Below are 22,556 nucleotides of genomic sequence, written 5' to 3'. Positions count from 1 at the left end.
GTGTGTAAAATTAAAATACTGTATATGTTATCAAGCCAGAAGAGGTTAAATATGTGCATTTAAGCTATTTAGTTCAATGCTTTTATTGCCATAACAAGTAGTTGCATGAAATGGGGTAATTTATTTATTTAAATATTTAATAGAATAGGAAGAAAACTGGGATAATAAAATAGATAAGATTGATAATAGGCTGCAGTTTTTTAGAACTGTCTGTGCTGTACAAGTAGTAGATAATACATAAGAGACAACACAAAACAGCTCATTAACCACTGAGATGAAGAGACAGAAACAGAAATGAATGGCTGAGGGTAGTGCTTTCTGACCTTGTTTAAGTTGTGGCACATTTAACATCCCAAAGGTTTTGTGGCCTACCAAATTATTTTAAAATAAACATCACTCGTTTTGCAAGAAATAATACTCTACATTTATCCATCCATTTTCTAACTGCTTCTTCTAATTCAGGGTCAAAGGTGAGCAAGAGCCTATCCCGGCAAGCAATGGACACAATGCAGGACACATCCTGGATGGGATGTTAGTCCATCACAGGGCAAACAGACACACTAACACAATCATTGACTCACACAATTTTCCCAGAATCCAATTATTACCGGTATGTAGGTTATACCCAGCTAAAATGGATGCAAACATACAAACTGCAAGCTGATGGCACCCCAGGAATTGAACCCAGGGTTCCAAGGATGTGAAGCAGCAATGTTAACTACTGTACCAATGTGCTGCCACTCAGCTTTATACACAAAGTTTATTTTTGAATTTTTTCTGTCTTTTGAGTTCAAAGTGGGCACTATGGTAAAAGATATACAGTGGTGTGAAAAGTGTTTGCCCCCTTCCTGATTTCTTTTTTTTTTTGCATGTTTGTCACACTGAAATGTTTCAGATCATCAAACAAATTGAAATATTAGACAAAGATAACACAAGTAAACACAAAATGCAGTTTTTAAATGAAGGTTTTTATTATTAAGGGAAAAAAAAATACAAACCTACATGGCCCTGTGTGAAAAAGTGATTGCCCCCCCTGTTAAAACATAAATCAACTGTGGTTTATCACATCTTTGGAAAGCTGAGTTCAATTTCTCTAGCCACACCTAGGCCTGATTACTGCCACACCTGTTCTCAATCAAGAAATCACTTAAATAGGACCTGCCTGACAAAGTGAAGTAGACCAAAAGATCCTCAAAAGCTAGACATCATGCTGCGATCCAAAGAAATTCAGGAACAAATGAGAAACAGAGTAATTGAGATTTATCAATCTGGAAAAGGTCATAAAGCCATTTCTAAAGCTTTGGGACTCCAGCAAACCACAGTGAGAGCCATTATCCACAAATGGTGAAAACATGGAACAGTGGTGAACCTTCCCAGGAATGGCCGGCCGACCAAAATTACCCCAAGAGCGAAGCGACGACTCATCCAAGAGGTCAGAAAAAAACCCACAACAACATCCAAAGAACTGCAGGCTTCACTTGCCTCAGTTAAGGTCAGTGTTCATGACTCCACCATAAGAAAGAGACTGGGCAAAAATGGCCTGCATGGCAGAGTTCCAAGACGAAAACCACTGCTGAGCAAAAAGAACATAAAGGCTCGTCTCAGTTTTGCCAGAAAACATCTTGATGATCCCCAAGACTTTTGGGAAAATACTCTGTGGACTGACGAGACAAAAGTTGAACTTTTTGGAAGGTGTGTGTCCCATTACATCTGGCATAAAAGTAACACAGCATTTCAGAAAAGGAACATCATACCAACAGTAAAATATGGTGGTGGTAGTGTGATGGTCTGGGGCTGTTTTGCTGCTTCAGGACCTGGAAGACTTGCTGTGGTAAATGGAACCATGAATTCTGCTGTCTACCAAAAAATCCTGAAGGAGAATGTCCGGCCATCTGTTCGTGACCTCAAGCTGAAGCGCACTTGGGTTCTGCAGCAGGACAATGATCCAAAACACACCAGCAAGTCCACCTCTGAATGGCTTAAGAACAACAAAATGAAGACTTTGGAGTGGCCTAGTCAAAGTCCTGACCTGAATCCAATTGAGATGTTGTGGCATGACCTTAAAAAAGCGGTTAAGGCTCGAAAACCCTCCAATGTGGCTGAATTACAACAATTCTGCAAAGATGAGTGGGCCAAAATTCCTCCACAGCGCTATAAAAGACTCATTGCCAGTTATTGCAAACGCTTGATTGCAGTTGTTGCTGCTAAGGGTGGCCCAACCAGTTATTAGGTTTAGGGGGCAATCACTTTTTCACACAGGGCCATGTAGGTTTGGATTTTTTTTTTCCCTTAATAATAAAAACCTTCATTTTAAAACTGCATTTTGTGTTTACTTGTGTTATCTTTGTCTAATATTTCAATTTGTTTGATGATCTGAAACATTTCAGTGTGACAAACATGCAAAAAAATAAGAAATCAGGAAGGGGGCAAACACTTTTTCACACCACTGTATGTCACAGTTGCTATCAGAGTTGCAGTAAGTTTTTGAGAAAGGAACTGGAACACTAGAAGGGATCAAAACCAAGATGAAACTAGATAAAAACGCTAGTCCTAAATTACACAAACCCTGTCCAGTGCCATATGCAATCCAACCCAAAGCAGAGTAGGGGTTTTACAAGGTGGAGAATTCAGACATTTTGTCCACAGTGAAGTGGAGTGAGTGGGCTACAGCCACTATCCCCATTTTAAATAGAGGAAAAGCTGGAGACGTCCATATCCGTGGAGATTTTAAAGTTACAATCCTGTGCTCCACACTGTTCAGCATCACCTACCATGCATCAAGAACATTTCTGCTTCTCTAGCAGGAGGAGAAAGCTTCACAAAGATTGACCTACTGTAGCTCAAGCTTACTTGCAAAAGGAGATTGAGGAATCCTCAGAGGTGTTTTTGACAACACGTACAAGGGCTCATTTCTTTATAATAGTTTTTGTAATAGCCTCAGCACCAGCAATCTGGCAAAGAGCAAGGAACTGAAATACCCCGTACACATTGCTACTGTAATGACATTCTTGTTACAGGCAAACACAACTAAGATCACCTAAATAGTTTTCGTAAAGTGCTCAACAGGCTAAAGAAGTATGGACTCAGAGCTAACAAAGACAAAGTGTGAGAAGGAGGAAATCTTGTACAGTGAACATGTGATTGACAAGAATGGTTTACACAAGTCACAAGACAAGATTGAGGGCCTCAGAATGTGTCTCAGTTGTGATCTTATTTAGGGCTTGTAAACTAATGTCACAAATTCCTACCATTCTTAGAAATCAAGAGACTGATGAGCTCAGCTAAAGTGCTGACAGTCTTTCCTTAATTCCAGACAGATCCAGACAGATCCTCAACTACTCATTAGCTTAGTCTGTGACAGGTTCTGTTCTGTAACATAAGCTTAAGGGTGGTACTGAGAAATCAATTGTGTTTGCTTCTCAATCATTGACAGCGACTGAACACAATTACTGTATATGCAAAATGACCAAGAAATCCTTAGCCCTGTATGGGGAGGAAAGAAATTACACCATTATCTCTGTGACCAAAGGTTTACATTGATGACAAATCACCAGCCTTTAGTAACAATTATTTAGCCTAAGGAAAGGTGTTTCACTGATGACAACTTCACGCAACTACAGTATAGCCACTTTTCCTTGGAGCACATTCATATGACATTGAATTAAAAAAACATGACAACATATCAACACTGATGGTTTTTCACTTTTACCATCTCAGAAAATAGAAAAGCCAAGATCAATGGATTCATTGGATGTGTATCATGCCACAATAGTCGATCAGCTACCATTTACCAAATGCCCTCCTTCAAAGAGAGACGAGGAATGACCCAATACTGTCAAAAGTTGGCGTCGTCTTTATGAAAGGAAGGTCAAAACATGGAAATTCCCTGTTCCTAGAATTTGCATGCAGAATGGATCAGCTGACTGTATGTCATGGTACCTTGATGTGCAGGTCATCCAAGTTATGCACTAGAGTGTTAATGCAAATTCATTGCATTAAGGACACTTAAGGATTATAAAAATGAAGAACCTCACCTGACTTACTGCACCTGCAGAGACCTGCTCAAAGCCCTATAGCTGTACAAAGATGTTATCATGAGAGGCAGAGTAAACCACCTCAAAGACTCCATCTATAACAGAGTGGTGATGTCTTTGTACTGAAGTTTAAACACACAGTATAAAGAGTAAACTGAATATACTGTATATAGTGAATTCTTTATAATAGTTATTTTGAATATACAGTAGATGCTTTAGTGATTAGCATCAAACCACAAGAGGATGAAATGTAGTGTACAGTACATGGACCTATTTTACTGTGGATGTAGACCTATTGGAGTGTGCGCATTGATATACACTATGTTATGCGTTATCAGAAAGTTCCAATACACTTTTGACTACAGCTTCATCTCTGTGTAATTATTGTTTTATGTAGTTATGTGCATGTTTGTGTCTGTGTTTGTCCTGAGATGGCCTGGCATCCTGTCCAGGATGTACCCTGCCTTGTGCCTTTGCTTGTAGGGATAGGCTCTGGCTCTCTTTCCAGTTAGAAATTGGATGGATGTTCTGAAAGTACAAGCTAAGACATTATCTTGCCAGTCCGATATGGACATAATTGCTTGTCCTCTCCCACACCACTCACCACAGTCGCGTTCCTGGCATAATCTTCTGCGCTGTGCCGGCCCCTCACACTCTGCTCCCCCGTGCTGCCGGGACCGTGCTGGAACACGACTAGACCACTGTACCCCAGAGCCGCAACTCACTGAGCATGGGCTCCATGCTGACCAGCTGCCCCACTCACAGTCCACTGCGACACACAGATGAGGGAGAGATGCACACATGGGCATAGATAAACAGGCTAAAACCAAAGAGGAACCAACATGGCCACCAGAAATACTGGGGAAGAGAGGTATAGACACCACCTCAGGCAGAAGCTAGTGAAGAAAATGTGAGGTATTGATAAATTGCAGTTTCAAGTCCAGACAGTAATAAGGGTGAGGATACAGTGCCAGTTGGTTCATGCAATGCAGAGTCCATCTTACCATCACAGGAGTTCTGGCTGCAGTTGAAGACGCCTCTCTGGCAAACACTGTAAGAGGCGAAAGGTATTTTCATTAAGTCCTGTAACACAAAGATTCATGAAGCAAATACATTTGCATTGGATGTTACAGTTTTCATCCTTCAGCATTTTCAGTGCTTCACATAAATGTATCAACAAAACTTGTTCAGTTCCCCTAATTGAAATCAAAACATGTGCTTCCTAAGTGCTTTGCTGCAATAGAAATATTTGAATAACAGTTGGTAATATCAAATAAAGTCCAGGTTAAATGGCGAAACTGTGGCTAAGGGGAAAATATTGTATCACTTTTCTCTTTTCTGTACCTGTGTTACATTTTAAGTTTGTCCTTTGATAACTTTTGGAAAATTCATTGCTGAGGTCCAGAAAAATTACCCAATTTTAGTGAAAAATGTGCCTTTGTAGTATTGAAAATGTCTTCTGAAAAACAGGTATGGAAATACATGCATTGTTATATTGAAAATGTGTGAACAAGATATTTACTCTTCCTATGGCCAAGCTGTTGACTCCCAGACAGGCTGTTTTTAAGCCAAAACTACTCAAGCCTGACTTCTAAACCCATTTTCTTACTGGACATTATTATACCTCATTAATCCATCATTATACTTTATAACATCTGTAGGAATTGAATCTGATTTGTGCTCTTTCAGCATTTTAGTCTCAGTCTTACATTTCAGTCTCATGCATATATACAGTAGCAGTAATCACATAGGATTGTTAAAGAATGTATTACAAAAAAATTATATCTAAAAAGAAATATCATTTAGCATTTTGAACAGTTATAGAAAACAAATGTGAACCAATAACCATGAAACTGAGTTGTCATATCCTCATGTACAGTATACAACCATTGCAATGCATTGACATACAATGTTGTGAATGGAGAGTTACAGTATGTGCGCTGTTAGCCTTAGTGTGCCTGTACTGAACCATTGTACAGTATGTTGAGTAACTAATATTGTGGCCAACAAAGGCAGGAATGTAATCACTGCAAATCTATAACAGATTCCTATTGAAGCTGTTAAAAAAGATGTTTGGAGTAGATTCGTTTACTTGGTGTTAGACTCTAGACGTACATCAATGTACCTTGACTTAAACTCGGAATATTCCCAGGGTTGATAACTTTACCAATTGATTAAGTAGATACCACTCTTGGAGTGTACTAGTGGATAAAGTAGGCAGACACCTGAAGATGATTAGTTGTCCTGGTTGTTAGAGTGGGCACACTCTTGGAATTGATTGGTTTACTGTTTTGTTTTTAATCTACTGTAGAATGGCTCATGGAGTTTAGCAGATTTGCACATTTTTAAGAGTGCAGACCCTTTTACCAGCTGGATTATCAGATTGAACAGAACTGGTTCAGGTGGGTAGCTGCGTCAGTATGCGTAGACTGCAAAGGAGCAAGTAATAGGTTTATTCCATGCTGAAAAGAGAAGAAAGAAACACAATATAGGACACAACATAGGACGTAGGACAACATACCTGTAGGACAAAGTCTGGTGATATTTCTGAAAAAAACAAACATGTACACACCCGAAGAAGGCTCCACAGCCTTTTCCTTCCTTCTTCTCTTTTCAGCATGGAATAAACCTATTGCTTGTTCCTTGAACAGAACTCTATTACTTAACCCGCAGTCCCAGTGGACGGACTTTGGAAATATTTCACTTTACCAGCTGTTACAGTGGTGCTGCAGAACAGTCCCTGCTGGGTGCTCCTCCTGCCGCTGCTCCAGGGTCAGATTGAGGGTCCAGGAGGGCAAGAGGGACAACAGAGAGCAGGGACACATCTCAGGAGGGACACAGGAGCCTTCATGCAGGACCTGGAGATACATAATTAGCAACAGCTTTGATACTGTGCCACAATGACCAATGTTTTTTTTTACTTCCTCTGGTAGATGAACCTCTACCCAGAGTTGGCTCCTGAATTGCATGTAACAGCACTCAGTTTCTGGTGGAACTTTGACAAACAAAAGTTTCTGTCAGAACAGAAAAAAATGTGACTGTTAAGGAGGGGTGGTATTGCATGGTACTTTAATATGAGTTTCAAAATTAGACTAAGGAGATGCACTGAGACAGAGCATTTGGTGAGCACTGCTGGTGAAATAGCATGAGTTTATCCAAGATAAACTGGAAAACACAGAATGCTCCAAACACCAAATCTAAAGTTATATCAATTTAAAAAGAGTGACTTCAATACTTAAGCACATTTTTAAAGGCAGACAGGAAAGGAGGGGTGATCATGAAAATAATTTATTTCACAATGGTGGACCATGTTCCACAGATAATTGATTTTATGTCAATATTGCATGAACTGAAACTTAACTTGACTTTATATAACTTTATATAGAATATAAAGAATGTAATATGTACTGTATATCACCAGACTTTGCCATATGTTGTTGCTAACTGTTACTGAAAAGCTGGTCAACACTTTTGTTTTCTCTCGTATTGATTACTTTAATGCCCTACCTGCTGCGGTATCTAAATCCACACTGAAGAAACTTCAGTATGTCTAGAAGTTAGCCACCAGAATCCTGATCAGGTCTAGGACTTCAAAATCCTCATGCTCACCTATAAAGCTCTGCATGACCTATCCTTTAGGATATTAGAATCACCTTCTCATAGCTTTGAGAAGCCACTTTAATGGTGCTGTATAAAATAGTTTATTATTATACTGTAGAACTAGATACAGCATATTGCACACATCTAAGTCAATATTTTATACAGTATACTGTATATATATATATACAGTTGTTATATAATTTCCATACAAGGATGGCAATCAATTTACTGGTGACTCAAAACTGATTAACTACTAGAGTCTTATGTCTTATTTGACCCCACAACATGTGATTCAATCACTTCTAAAGAACTTAAGACTGGGAGAAACAGGTGCCCTGTTTTTTTGGTATGTGTGTGAGAGCTCCTATGCTTCTATTGTTCTGTTGTTTTTTTTAATGGGTGTTTAAATGTTAACAAAAACTGTCCTCCAGCATCACCGCAGACACACTCAGACATTCTCGTCTCCCACTGACCTTCCCTGATGGGCAGGAGCAGCCTGGCTGGCAAACCCCCAGTAGGCACTGCGTCTCAGGCCACAGGTCAGCGCAAGTGTGGGGGCAGGAGGTGGCACAGCTGCTGAACACTTGACCATCAGGACACTCTACAGAAAGAGGGGGAAGGGATGCAGAGCAGATGTAGGGACGCAGGGAGGATTAGGGGGAGGGAGGAAGGAGGAAGAGGAAGAAAAGGAATGACAGAAGAGCAGGGAAGGAGAGAAAGAAGGGCAATTGGGAATGAGAGAGGATACAGTAACAGGAAAGCATAACGAAGGAGAGAATGGAGAGAATAAAGGAGAGAGATGGAGGGGGCGAAGGATATGAAAGAGAAAAGGGCTCAAGTGAAAAGTCTCGCTTTACCAAAATCCTTTTCATTGTGTATGAAATAGTGCGTTACCTGCTTCACAGCTGTCTGTGTTACAGGCTGTGTGCTGCTCCAATGGGGCTGGACACTCTTGTCCTCCTGGCTCTGGCTCCTGTAAGACTGTCTTGTTGCGTAGAGACACTCCTCCACCACAAGTGGCACTGCACTCACTCCAGGAGGACCACTCACTCAGCACACAGCCCGCTGAGGTGTGTTAGGAGGACACCGGAGTGAGAGAACCCAAAAAGTAAGGCACACAGTTGAGACCACACCAATATACTCGCCCCAGCACTGATTAATTCAGCATGTTAAAAATGCCATTTTAGTCTGTCATCAGGTGATGATCAGTTACCTGAAACCACCTCAAAGTCCTGATGAGTATTTCATTGTACCAGCAGCCATATCACCCTGCAATTCACAACTGGCAACCCACTGAAGCTAAGCAGGTGTGTGGTCTATGTTAGGTCCTAATACCCCAGTATAGTGACGGGGAAACTGAGGTCTTGACTCTCTGTGGTCAATAAAAATCCCTGGGCTTTTCCTGAAAAGAGTAGGGGTGTAACCCCGGCATCCTGGTCAATTTTCCAATCATGGCCTCCTAATAATCCCCATCTATGAATTGGCTTCATTACTCTGTTCTCCTCCCCACCAATAGCTGATGTATGGTGAGCGTTCTGGCGCACTATGGCTGCCATCGCATTATCCAGGTTGATGCTGCACATTGGTGGCTGTGAAGGGGAGTCCCCATTACCTGTAAAGCACTTTCAGTGGAGTGTCCAGAAAATTGCTTACACTTATTATTATAATTATTGTTAGAAACCACAAAATCTAACATATTGATGGTGAAACTAAAACACGCCCTATCTCTGAACACACACTCGCTAAAATACTGAGCACGTGCCCACTGTAAAAAAGCAAGTTTAATTAATGGTTCTAGAGTTTAGTGGCACATAATTCCCATGATTACAGACCTTGAATGTGGTAATTGTAACCCAGTACAGCAATAACAAGGTCTATTAAGTAATGAAGATGTAAGTGTGCAATGAAGACCTGAGCAGCAGATGTGATTATGAATTCTGTAGGCTAAGACAAATGACATCATACTGACCAGGACAGGACTGCAGCAGACAGGGCTCGGTTTGGAACGTCTCAGCACAGGGCAGGCTCTCAGGCACTTCCTGACAAGTGCGGGTCCTGGTCCTCTGCCCCTCTTCACAGCTGGCTGAACAGGGGCTCCATGGACTCCAGGTGCTGTATTCTGGACATTTCAGGTTTGTGCAGAGCATGGTGCCATTCACACAAGAGCTGGAGAGTGGAATGAGAGATGAGGGATGATGGAGAGTTTGAAGGCGGAGAGCATTACAAAGTGAGAGACCAAGGCAAGCAGAAAAAGAAATGGAGGTGAGAGTGGAGAAAGAGAGACGGACAAGTGGGAGAGAAATGAGAAGGTATCGAGCACAAGAAAGGAGAGAGAGGGCAGGTACAGAGACAAGGATGCAATAAAGGAGACGACAGAGCACAGACAAGGAGAATAAGGAGGAGAGGCAAATAACAGCAGAAGAAGGGTAGAGGAGGAGAAAAAAAGAGAAGGGGAGATACAGTAGATGTAGTCCAGCTTTGTCAGTTGTCCCATTGCTACTTTCCTCTCTCCTCTTTCATTTGCTCTCTTCCTCTATCACTATCCCTTGCTTTCTCTTTCCTCTCTTCCTCTTATGTTGGCTCACTCACCAGTTGTTGCAGTCCATCGTTACACTCTCTCCTGGCAGTATTTCCAGGGTGCCGTTCTCCCTGAGAACCCCACAGCGGCACTGCGACACTGGGACACATGAGCCGTCTTGCAGCAGCCACCCCTCTGCGCACCGACACCCTGAGAGATTTACCCACACAAGGAGTATCAAGGAATAAAAACGCAAAATCAGGTTCTGCAGCATCAGTGCAGATTTGCATGGCTGAATAGGCAGACAGACATGAAGACAAGTTTCACACTCACAGAGAGAAGTGGGAACTGTTTCTTGTGAAAGGATGATTCGCACATGAAAAGAGAGATGAGGTGAGAAACTGATTTCAGGGAAGTGAACTTGTTGCCAGAAAGTGATGATGAAGGCTTATACAGATTGAGGGAGTCAGGACAGAGTGTGATGGCCTGACACAGTGAAAGTGAAGAGAGTGTTGAAGAGATAGTGACAGTCTTCTCCATTACCAGAGTGGCAGGCTCCCTGTAGGCACTGGACATGCTCCCAGAGGTCCGCACAGCTCCTTGGGCACTGATTGGCACAGGAGGCCCTGAACTCTTTCCCCCGGTCCTCACACCGCTCCCCTGAAACACACAAACGGGGACAGCACAGTTTGCACCAGCTCTCTTATCTCTTTACTGAGAGGCAGGGGTGTGGGGTCAGTACTCTGATCCTAAGAGCCACAGCAATCAGTGTGCTTACCTGGGCAGAGTGCTGTGTTGCAGCTCTGTGTCTGGAACTGTGGGTGCTGACAGTGGGGCACAGGGGCGGAGGTCTGGGGGTGCCGCAGTCGCTGTCGGAAACCCCCACTGCAGGGCTCTCTACATGTGCTCCAGGGACTCCAGTCAGTCCACTGGCACACATCTGAAAGGACAAATGAACACAGTCAACATGGAAAACACAGCAGCTGCTGGCTTACACTATGAAATGCCTTAATACAACCTTACAATTCAGATCCTTTCCCACATTACAGTGCACACATTTTGAGTATATGCAGAAGATGATTACTCATTAATCCTTCAGAATTTGTCTAGACACTTTGGCTGAAAATGGGTTTTGTGAAGAAATTAAGATTGATACATTTCTTGGCATGGACTCAGCTTAATTCTTGTGAGTCGCTGTGTATAAACTAATGTTTTTTCAAAAATTTTCCTTCATCTCACTGACAACAAAATCACATTGCTTGAGCTGTTTATAAAGATGCCCAAATTAGTTGCACACAGAAGATTGGAATATACTGTAACAAAGGCAGGGAGGCCATGATGTCCATCTTTCGTTGTTGGCTATTAGTAACATAATCCAAGGATCTCGTGTACAGTAGCATTTTTCTGAAAGATCCCAGGGAGCCAGCTTCAACAACATATCTGTGCAGTTTGTTCCAGTCACCCACAACCCTGTGCATAAAGACTTGGTTCGATTCCTATTTGCATCCATAAATACACTTCTTTATTTACATTTGTGTCTTTGGGTTCTCAGTTCAGTAATGAGAGAAATGATAAAGGCAGCACTGATAAGTAATTCTGATGTACAGTATGTAGTCTATTATAGAAACTTTGCCAACACTAATTCTAAAAACAATCACTCTTACAGAATGAACAGATTAGGTTCTTCTAAGATACTTTTGGTATTCAAGAAATACCTCTAAGACAAGAAATTAACGTACTGTAGTTGCTTTCAAATCTTGCAAGGATGTACTTTCTAATGTGGAGGAGAACAAATTGTGCTCAATAAACTAAAGGTAAGGTCAATTTAACATTATTTAATCTGATTTAAATATTCTATACTTTTCACATTACTTTTAGACATATTAATTTGTTGGCATATACAGTTTCCTTTATTGTTTGGAGAATTACAGTAATAATTGGTCAATAAACAATAAAAACAATTTCACAGGATACTTAAAGATTAGCGTCAATCATAATGATTCTTATAATCTGTAATGTACATATCACTTATCATTTTATGCTGTGTTGAAGCCATCTTCAATTTTTTTAGCTCTGCTTATTTTGGTGTCACCTACACCATCATTAACAACATCAGTGTCTGATCACAGATATAAATCCCCCTGGCTCCACAATAACTATATCATCGAAGGGTTTCCCCCCCAAATAAGGCTACTCGTGCTGTCCTTTGTCTGAGTGGGCATAAGTTCATTTAGTTCTTCTAGCAATCAAATATTAATCTTAAATGAGGTGTTCTGAAACACAAGTCTGAATTGTGTAGAAAAATGAGAGGAGCTCATGTCTTACCTCTGCAGGCATCTGGGTCTGGACAGACCCGCTCTTCCTCCAGGTCTGCCCCACACTGCTCTGGCTCCTCTGGCACAGGCAGCCCTGTATCCAGGTCTATGCAGGCCCTATATCGCCGCTGTATCGAGACCAACTGCCTGTCTTCCAACAGAGGTGCTGTGACCAAGTGCAGAGATGCCACGGGCCTGCAGGGGGAGCAGGGTGTCCACTCTGACCACTCACTGAGAGACACTAAGCACAAAGAAAGCAAGGATGGATTAGGACAGTGTCATCTAAAAGACACTGGAGAGTCATCACTGACATGTCACAAGCATCACTGTGATTTCACGTCATCGCTGCTTCTATCACCTCTGTCATTAGCTTTCATCATGATCATTGTCACTGTCATCACTGTTGCTGTAAACAGCCACAGAAGCTTTTCACTGTCAGTGAAGGCCAGTTCAGAAAACATTTCCCACCATACCAAGTTTCTTTCCTTCTAATAAACAATAAAGAATTTGAAGAATTTGTGTTAAACTGCGGTAAATGCTTTATGTTCATAGGCCTAGGTATCAATGTATTGCATTTCTATAGTTAATCATTTTTCATACTTTTTTCTCAATTAGATTAATTATTATTGCTAAACTTAATATATGTGATGATTCCCCACCCCTGACTGCTCTAATCTAAAAGTAAGAAACCTCTCTGCTATAATACTAAACACAATATCTGGCCTGCAACCAGAAACTGTAAAGAGAGCATTACCTTCACAGTGCTGGGAGTCACACTGCATGGCTCCATCCTGACACATGCTGTTCCCATGATGCACAGGGAAACAAAAGGACAGGGTTAGAGTGGGACACTGGTTCAGAGCATGTTCTTCTGCACTTCTTCACCCACATGTGTACTGAACTGTAGAAACTATTAATATTTTCTTGCACTGTATGGATCAATAAATTATTGACTTTTCAAGTGTTTTTTTAATGTTAAACACAATATTACTAATAATGGTAACAACAGTAACAAGAGCAAAACTACTATATGTAATATTTGTAGCAACAAACAGAAGATTAAAAATCATTGCAATTTTACTCATATTCAGATTAGTGATATTCCAATTTCTCCAATACACTTGACAGTGCAGATTTACAGTATAACCAATTATTATTTGACCTTGGTATCCCACCCCTGCTAAATGACTCAGAAAGAAATTAGACTATAGTTTCTATGGTTTTATCTGGATCAAGTAGCCAAGTAGGACAGAAGTTGCTGGATTTGAAGTTTTATAGTTTTGGACAGATTTTTCAAAAGCAAATCTCTAGACCAAGATGTTATATTAAATCTTTGTTCTTCCATATATCACACATTGGCATTGGAAGATAGCCTATCATGCCACGCTTGGTCAGCTAATGAGATCAGGGAGTAAACCCTGAGCAGGCAACGAATAGTACATTAGCCAATCAGTATTTCAGGAGAAGGGAGACAAACACTTGGAGAAAACCAAGCAAACTCCACCTAGAAGGTGTCTTAACCCAGAATCAGACCCAAGCCCCAGAGCTAAGAGGAACAGACACTAACAAATATTACACTACTGTATGCCACTTGATATAAAATTAATAGGCATAATCAACCAATTTCTCCACTGGTTTTATTTAACTGAAATTCTCCTTATAATGTAGCACAGTGTCTCTTTCTTTAAACAAACCTGAATGCACTTGAGAATAAACTTGCCTCTACCTCATTTAAAAAAGAAATGGTAGATAAAGACTCCAAACTGATTCTGAACAATGTGGAGCAACGTACAACAGTACTGTACATAAGAATTCGCTCCTGTGTGAGGTGATTGGCATCCCAAAACAATACATGTATGTCTGTTCTCCTCCCAGGAACCCCCCTCACCAGTTCCTGCAGCCTGATTTCACCAGAGTGCCCTCTTGGACTTGGATGGCGATGGGAGTCCTTACGGTCTCAGGGAACAGGAGATGTACACAGCCACACTGCTCTGGGGGAACACATGTCCCATTTTGCTCCAGCAGACCCTGAAACACACATTTACAAACTAAAACACACAGGCTCTCCATTACATACTCACATTCAATGTATTAAAGCAAGGTAGCAAGATGACTACGAAGCTGCATTGTGCCTTGAGCTTGCAGTATCACAGAATACCCACCTGAGGGCAATAACAGCCTGGGACACACTGGATGTTCCCAGCACAATCCCTGGACTGTCCCTGCAGTGCACACAGCTTCTCACAGGGGGAGCCACAAGCACTGAACTGGAATGGCTCCTCACATTCTGAAACATACAGGCCAGGTGTTAAACGGGAATGCAGAGACACACAGAGACAGAAATGTGCAGACAGTGTGCCCATCAGAGCAATGTCCCACAACACAATTACTGTACAGTATGTGTTATCAAACAAAACAATATTAGGTTCAAAAGATAAGAAATACTGAGTCTGAAAAACAACAGACAGAAAGGCAAATAGAACAGAAAGAGGCAGCAATACACATACTGTACAATGTCTAACACAGTGACTGTCCAACAAACAGTCACACACAATGAAACACAGATACAGGCAGAGACATCTTACTCTGGCAGTCTCCGGGCTGGCAAGCTCTGCTTTGTGTCTGCAGTTCGCTGCAGTGCTGCCCCTTATAAGTGGGAGGCAGAGACACACGATGCCTCTGCTGCCGCTGAGAGACACAGGAGCAAGGAGTCCACTCACTCCACTGAGACAGAGGACAGTCTGCACAGATATAGATGAAGACAAAGGTAAGGGGATATCGGTCATTGGGTCATATTGCACGCTTTGAGTATTTAACTGCAGTGTGTTTGATATACTGTAGCTCTGTGTTGTGTGTGCATTGATGTGGTTTTAGAATGCTTTATATTTGAGGGATACCTTGATGTACTGTACTTTATACTTCACTTTTGTACTCAAAGTTTATAATACAGTTCACTTTTGTGCTGTGAATACAGTAATTGTGGTTGTACTTTGACCTGTGCTGTATGCCACTATATATTAATGCTAATACTGTACTTTGAAAATCTTAAAAATTGCCTAAACAAATGTAAAAATCTATTTGTGACTGGGAGATTCTAAAAATGTTCTTGAAACATTTCTTGCTTGCTTGTTTTATAATATTTTAATTATCTATTAATCTATTCATTATAATGTCTCATAAATAATCATTTTTACATCTGTAAAGTACACTTTTTGCCTGATGTCTCAAGGCTAGGTAAATTAAAAGTTACAGTAATAGACCCCCTGAGTGGCTGAGCTACTCGGAGTATGGGTTCAGCACAATACTCAAGATTGTAGTGGATTGAACTCCAGCTACAATACTGTACAGTATGTCACTTGCTGATTGTGACCTTGTGACCAGTGGTTTTGATCAAGCTCCTCTTGGTTTTTATGGAAGTGACTCCTGCAGCTTGCCCAAAAAGCCTGCAGTGAAGTCCTCTTCCATTCAGCACTAACTCTCCTGTCAGGCACAGCAGAGCTTGCAGTGTGCCAGATGGATGATGTTTATTTCTGGTAGGTGGGCAATATGCCTGCTCATCCTAATTCATCCTAACACAGGAGTTGCAAGTGGAAACCTGAGTCCTAAACAATTGTTAATTCCAAATTACATGGAAATATGTATCTGCAAATTTAAAACTGAAAGAAACAACAGTTATTGTAGAAGGAGGCAGATGTACTGTACAAAAACATGAACTGTCACTCATAATAGAGTAAGAAAAAATATAAATCACTCAGAAATTCAAGTATTATATATTTATATAAAGGTACAGTATTTATATAATAGAATTTTTTTAAATATCAAATGTGCTGGGGCAGAGAACTCTGTAATGCAGTTGTAGCAGGATGAACTGGTTGTACCTGGAGTCACCAGATCCCTATATAAGTATTGCCTGAACAGTCAGATGTTATCTTGCAAGACCCTTGTGGTTACTTGGAATAGTCTGTGTTAAATATCTGTGTAGCATAACAATTTGTGAGAGGTTATATAGTTAGTGACATAGGTACAAGCAATAGGTTTATTCTATGCTGAAAAGAAAAGAAAGACAACACAACGTTTTGGCCGTAGAGCTTTCTTCAGGTGCGAGCTCACACCTGAAGAAGGCTCCACGGCCGAAACGTTGCGTTTCCTTTCTTCTCTTTTCAGCATGGAATAAACCTATTACTTGCTCCTTTGCAGCCTACGCATGCTGACACAGCTACCCACCTGAACTAGTAAGTGACATACTCTGTTAGAGTATACGCTAGGTTATTTCTGGGTATCACTGGTGCTGTAGCAGCCTTGGTCATTTTCTGTGTCATGATGCTGGTAAAAAGGAGGTGATTAATGAGTGTACCTGGCCAAATGGAATCGACCGGGTGAGGGTATTACCACTGATACATTTAAGATAGGCTTTGTTTAGGGGTTTTCCTCCTGCTACGCTACCATTGAAGGGGGATTTTTACAGCAGTAACTTAAATGTTTTGAACTTAGTGTTAAAGGCTAAGCATCAGCAGAGAGTTTAAGCAGTCGAAGTTTAAGAAGTCATTCAGTGCTTTTTAAATCACAACCACAGTCTTACAATGTGTAGAATGTACAGTAGTTAAGTGTCAGGTGGCTATACACATACAGTAGGAAGACTTAGAAGATTATTGCTCTGAACAGCCTAAAATCTGCTTTAATTATTTTATTAACTTTTTCATAAATAGCAATAGCAAAACAAGAGATCTGGCTCAGGTATATTTAAAAAAAAAAAATAAAGACACCCCCCTATACTTCCAGCAGAAGAAGCCTGCACTTTCTCTGCTTCAGCGGCTATTCTCCTGCACTGTGATTAACCTGTCCCACGTTAATGAACAGGGCAATAAAAAAATCTGAGCCTGTAAAGCCATTTCCAGTCTGCCATTCACTAGCTAGATTTGTCTCACGCTCCTAGTCTGTTGTACGAATAATTTGAAAGTTGCGCTTAACAACTTTCAACTTGGCCTCATCCCATTCTGCTCTCCTGTTTGTAGTATATTGAGTATACATCATGAGACAACAGAGCGAGAGAGTAGAAGGAAGGAAGGAATATATGGCGTAAGGGTGATTTGTGTAGTTAATAAAACAGTCAAAAGAATATAAGAACTTTGATTAATTACTATTTCCATTTGGCAGAAATGCACTGAGGAATCCCACTCTAAACTCTGTGCTTTTTCAGTCGCAGTGTTGTGTGTGTATAGTATTTCAGGTAGCAATATGTACAGTACACTGTAGGCTAGTGTGGAGCAGAGGACTTGTGTATTTAGGAATCGTGTGTTCAGCAGAGTGCAGTGACCTGGGCAAGGCTGAACATAGCAGAGCTGAGTCTCCTCTTTCCCCCTCTCTCCCTCTGTCTCAGGGGGACAGTTGACATCTCCTTCCTTCCCGGCCTCACACAGACAGGTCCGTTGCCGTGATGACACCCCTGCGCCACAGCTCCGTGAGCATTCGGACCACTGAGACCAGGGACACAGCTCATCTGAGAGAGGGGTGGAAAGGAATAAATATCTCTGACTTAAAGAAAGAAAGATGTAAAGAATGAGTAAATACTCTCAGAAACTACCTGTTACCTTACAAGGTACAGTATTTTTAATTTCACATAGAAAGCATGGAAGGTATATTATGGACTAAATATTTTTTTTTAGCATGTGAGGCCATCTGCAAAGGTTTGTACTGAACTCCCAGATGATATAATTTCTTCAATTCATTAGTATGCCAGTGAGGTCCAATAAATATACAGGCATAAATCATTTTAGTGAAACAAAAGAAGAGAGATTGTGCTGAACACTAGACAGAGACATACTGTATAGAACAGTTAAGTAAGGCTACAAACAGGACAAGGTCCTCTGTCCCTTCTCACTTGTGTGCCTGTTATATATAACTTATTTAATTTCTACTAGGGTATCCACATTTCAAACATGGTTGAGTAGCGGATTCTATTTCCACGCTTTAATTAAGTTAATAAAGTGCCTCCTTTTCTTTTCTCTATAATTTCCACTTGTCCATAATCAATATTATTGGATAGTGATTCTGCATAATTGATGCCTTGTACTGTATATAAAGCTGTCTTGGTATTTTGGCTGGTATCTGCTTTGTCAGGGAGCGAGTTGATGCGTCTGATGGAGCGTGTGCACCACAGGGTGACCGTGTGAGGGTATACCAAGGCAAGGTTGTGAGCCACAGTCCTGGGCTTCTCTCTCCGTCCCGAGGCAGTTGGCGCCCTTGTTGCGAGGTGGGGGGTTGATACAGGCACGCGTGCGAATCTGAGTACCCCGGCCACACGTCACTGGACAGTCTGACCACACAGACCAGGGCGTCCAGCCTCCATCCACTGCAACAGACAAAGGAAAGGCTGTTAACTGGCACTGGCACCCCTCACGCCTGAAACTTTCCTGAATGCTGCTTTAATATGTTACTTTAAGTGTTACTTTAATATGTGCTTTCATTCATTATATTATAACCGACAACGATATAATAATTTAGGAATACTCATTGTACAAATGAAGCACATACTGTACTCTGTATTCCTGTCCTTATCGCAGTAGGATTGGAAAGTATTCTGATTCTGGCAGTTGTGGGAATTCTGAATTTATAGTTTTTTTTAGGGAAGAATGTTTGTTTAATCCTAGAATATTTCATGTAGTGCTGCAGAAAGTGTTTCTGCCTCTCCCTGCCGGCAGCGGGAGCATTGCCTGTCCTCTCTGGGAAGTCAGGTCCATCTGTGTTACCCTTTTTTATGGCCAGGCTGTCATCACTGAGCCTGTATTTCATCAGGGTCTGTTTATATTTTTTTGTCTCTTACCCTGATCAGATATTCAGCTAGTATGCATTGTTTTTGTAGGGTCCTGTAGCATTGCAGTTTGTGTAAGGTAGTTTTGTTTGACTTGGATTTGTGTTGTTTTAGTTGTGCTGTCCTGGGGCTGGCCAGTTTCAATGATCTTCAGGACCAGCTGACTGAGGGGGCTTTTTTCTGGGGCTCAGCTCTTTGTTCAGTAGGGCCGTGTTATGGAAGAAGTGCTGGTCACTGCTTTTTAGGTGTAACCAGTATCTGATTGCTCTCTTTTGTACAGCATATTTATTATCATTCGGTGTTGGTCCAATGTGGCATTGAATGCATTGATTGGTGTTTTTCTTTGCACCTGGTGAATGTTTTTCTGAACTGTATGTGCCTCATTTCTAAGAGGTGTTTTATTTAATGTAATCCTGACACAACTTAATGATTAAAGTACTATGCACACATTCTGAAACACATACACACGTTCAAGTGAGCATATTGTATGTGGACTTGTTTTTAGATATCATTTCTCTCTTTGTTCACCCTAGGCTTCCATAGACAAATGCCCTGTTTCCTGCAGTCTAGTAGCTCACTGAGCAGAGACCCACCTTGACAATCAATGTCCTGACAGTAATCTCCCTCAGGGGTACAGGTACTGCAAAAGAGAAATACTTAGGAGATGGAGGAAGAGTGATCATTGGACCAAGAGACATTGGAGCAGAGCAAGTCATAAGATTAGAAAATATTTAATATGAAAGAAGTTCATGGAGACAGCTGACTGGAGCACAGCTGATTTTCTGTTGATCCACTGGAGCCAAGCGATTCCAGCAGAGCAAAAATTATTCCTGTCTCACAGGCCAGACACATGCTCAGGGGTGTGGGAAATATACAGCACTGACTAGACTTTAAGGTGAGCACTGCTGATTTATCTTCTCCGTGGCTGACCTTGTCTATAAAGTTTCAGATAATAAGTAATGTTTTGGATCCAATAACAGTTCTGCATTGTAAATATGTAACCCAGGTCATATTTGTTTGCTATAGAATACAACATACCCCTTTGGGCTCAATGGCCTCCTCTCTTTTGTAATATTTTTTATATCATTAGATTTTTCATCACCTTTACTTAGTTGCATTTCTCCTTCCTCCTCTCCCCACTGACTTTTTCCTCTTCATACGCGCAACACCACTCACCACTGCTCACACTCTCCTTGCAACCACGTGTCTCCTATTGACAGCTCCTCGTTGTCACGGACACACAGGGGAGGGCAGGGTCCCAGATCACATGGTTTATTTTGGGCCTCTTCTGATTGGCAGTCTGAGTCAGCTGATTCTGAGGTCAGCGACCTATTGATACAAACCAGAACACTACCATTAACCTTCAGTGGCAGATATTTCATATCTATTTTTAAGGGACATACAAAGGTGAGAACAGGAATGACCATGAGACGTCCTGTATTCAAATTCATGTCAAATTTGGACACTTCATACACACTGCCCTGCAATGCATTAAAACATGCAGTAACAAGGTAAAGTCAGAGTGTATTTTAACTATCTTCTTTGTGGCCTACTGCAGTGGTATACATTTCTGTTCAAGCCAAGTATTTTTTGAAGTTCATATAATCAGAATGCTTTCGTCTTTATCAAAGTAATTCAACACAGGGTATCCCAAACCAATTCATTCCACAGTGATAGGTAAAATCTTTTCAAATCCAATACAGCTAGAACCCAGTCCAGACTATAATAGTTCTTCAGTCTGATCTATAGACAGTTCCTGACAAAGTAAAGTACAGTACATTCTCACATGCCTGTGGCAGTCCAGTCCATTTGACTCCAAGGAGTCCAATGCTATTTTTTTGGTCCAATTCAATCCAGTGCAGTGTAGCCATTGTTAAGTTAAGTTAAATGTTAAGTTAAATCTTAAAGTCCTTTGCAAGTCACATCAGGAATAAGAAAGCGAAGAGTACAGAATTGTCCATGGTCCTAGTCTAATATTATAGACTAGGATTATATATAGACTATATATTAATAGTCTAATAAACTGGAATATTAGTTAGCAGTAATATTGCTATCCAATCATACAACAGGGTAGACTGAAGCAATTGGGATAAAGGTCCTTACTGGGGGATATGAGTGTTATTGTAATTTGGAGACATGAAACAAACCAGTGTCCTGACTATAACTCTAAGATACACCTGTAATTATACAACAAACTATGCATTGTGTAATGTGCTGGTATCCACCTGAAGCGTGTCCTCAGCCCTGGCCCACAAGAGGTGCTGCAGGGGGCCCAGGGGGACCAGACACTCCAGACACAGCTGGCTGCTGCTGCGCAGCTGTGGTTGGTGCATGACAGACGGCCCTCTGCGCAGCTGCAGTTATTGCAGCCTTCTTGATGTCTGCTCCCTGGAGCCCATCTCTGCCCCAGGGCATCTGTGCACTCACACTGCCAGGACTGTACACACACTCCTTCCTGCTCCAGTAAGCCTGCAAACACAGGAAACAAAGAAAGTGATTGGCACATGCATTAGACAAATGTCCCAGTCGGAGATAAAAGTACAATAATGTAGAGAAAGCTAGGACAAAATAAATGTCTTTTTTTCTGTGACTGTTAAAATAAACAGAGCACATGCTGCAGAATCAGCAATGTCTCCAGTTCTTGGAAAGCAGACAAGCAGGTGGATCATTCAGAACTAAGCATGATACAGTAAAAGAATGACTTACAGAATAGTGAGTTCCAATGGACCTCATTATATGGTCATTGAGTTATCTCATGCTCTTTGGTTCTTTAATGAAAAAGCATCTGTAAACTACTGTTCAATCAATTGAAGCTGAAACATCACAAGACAGCCAGAAGCCAAATCATTGCTCTTCTGTTTCCCTTTCTTTCTTTTCCTATGCGTGTGCCTAGAAGGGACTATAACTGTATATACTGTACATACACAGACCCCCACTTCTGCCATAGTGGTGTCAGCCTCACCTGGAGGGCAGCGGCAGCCTGCCTGACATTCTGCATTGTCCTGACATAGGATTCCCTGCTGGAGATCAGAACATAGCCGCGGGCACTGATTGGCACACTCCGCATACTGCTGACCTGGGGGACAGCCACTGTCATCTGGAAGTTGAGAGCATTGTAAGAAGGGAAGCATTGTAAGAACAAAAATAGCATGTGAATATCTTGCTCACTTCTACACTTGTGTTCATACTGTAGATAATATGCCTAAGGGTGAAAGGCATGGCTGAAGCTAGGGATTAGTCAGAGGTTTTCAAACTGTGGGTAAGAACCTTCTAGAGGTACT

At 41.3% G+C, this 22,556-nt stretch overlaps 1 protein-coding gene across 1 annotated transcript in view; it reads right to left on the bottom strand.

The window, feature by feature from the left end:
- Nucleotides 1-22,556, bottom strand: part of sspo (SCO-spondin) — a 129,121-nt gene that overhangs the window by 5,638 nt on the left and 100,927 nt on the right. The window contains exons 88-107 of the mRNA XM_088918147.1: nt 22,238-22,372; nt 21,501-21,744; nt 20,452-20,604; nt 19,869-19,915; nt 18,646-18,816; nt 17,782-17,964; nt 15,053-15,208; nt 14,630-14,754; nt 14,356-14,495; nt 13,222-13,268; nt 12,478-12,708; nt 10,931-11,092; nt 10,696-10,812; nt 10,224-10,362; nt 9,604-9,800; nt 8,529-8,699; nt 8,108-8,235; nt 6,744-6,892; nt 5,039-5,085; nt 4,639-4,803 (exon numbers count right to left, since the gene is read on the bottom strand). Of these exons, the coding sequence (XP_088774273.1) occupies nt 4,639-4,803; nt 5,039-5,085; nt 6,744-6,892; nt 8,108-8,235; nt 8,529-8,699; nt 9,604-9,800; nt 10,224-10,362; nt 10,696-10,812; nt 10,931-11,092; nt 12,478-12,708; nt 13,222-13,268; nt 14,356-14,495; nt 14,630-14,754; nt 15,053-15,208; nt 17,782-17,964; nt 18,646-18,816; nt 19,869-19,915; nt 20,452-20,604; nt 21,501-21,744; nt 22,238-22,372 (2,907 nt within the window). The remainder of the gene's footprint in view (nt 1-4,638; nt 4,804-5,038; nt 5,086-6,743; nt 6,893-8,107; nt 8,236-8,528; nt 8,700-9,603; nt 9,801-10,223; nt 10,363-10,695; nt 10,813-10,930; nt 11,093-12,477; nt 12,709-13,221; nt 13,269-14,355; nt 14,496-14,629; nt 14,755-15,052; nt 15,209-17,781; nt 17,965-18,645; nt 18,817-19,868; nt 19,916-20,451; nt 20,605-21,500; nt 21,745-22,237; nt 22,373-22,556) is intronic.

This window comes from Atractosteus spatula, chromosome 6 (genome assembly GCF_055471065.1).
Source record: "Atractosteus spatula isolate fAtrSpa1 chromosome 6, fAtrSpa1.hap1, whole genome shotgun sequence".
NCBI classification, from domain to species: Eukaryota; Metazoa; Chordata; class Actinopteri; order Semionotiformes; family Lepisosteidae; genus Atractosteus; species Atractosteus spatula.
This window is presented reverse-complemented; position numbering and strand designations above follow the sequence as displayed.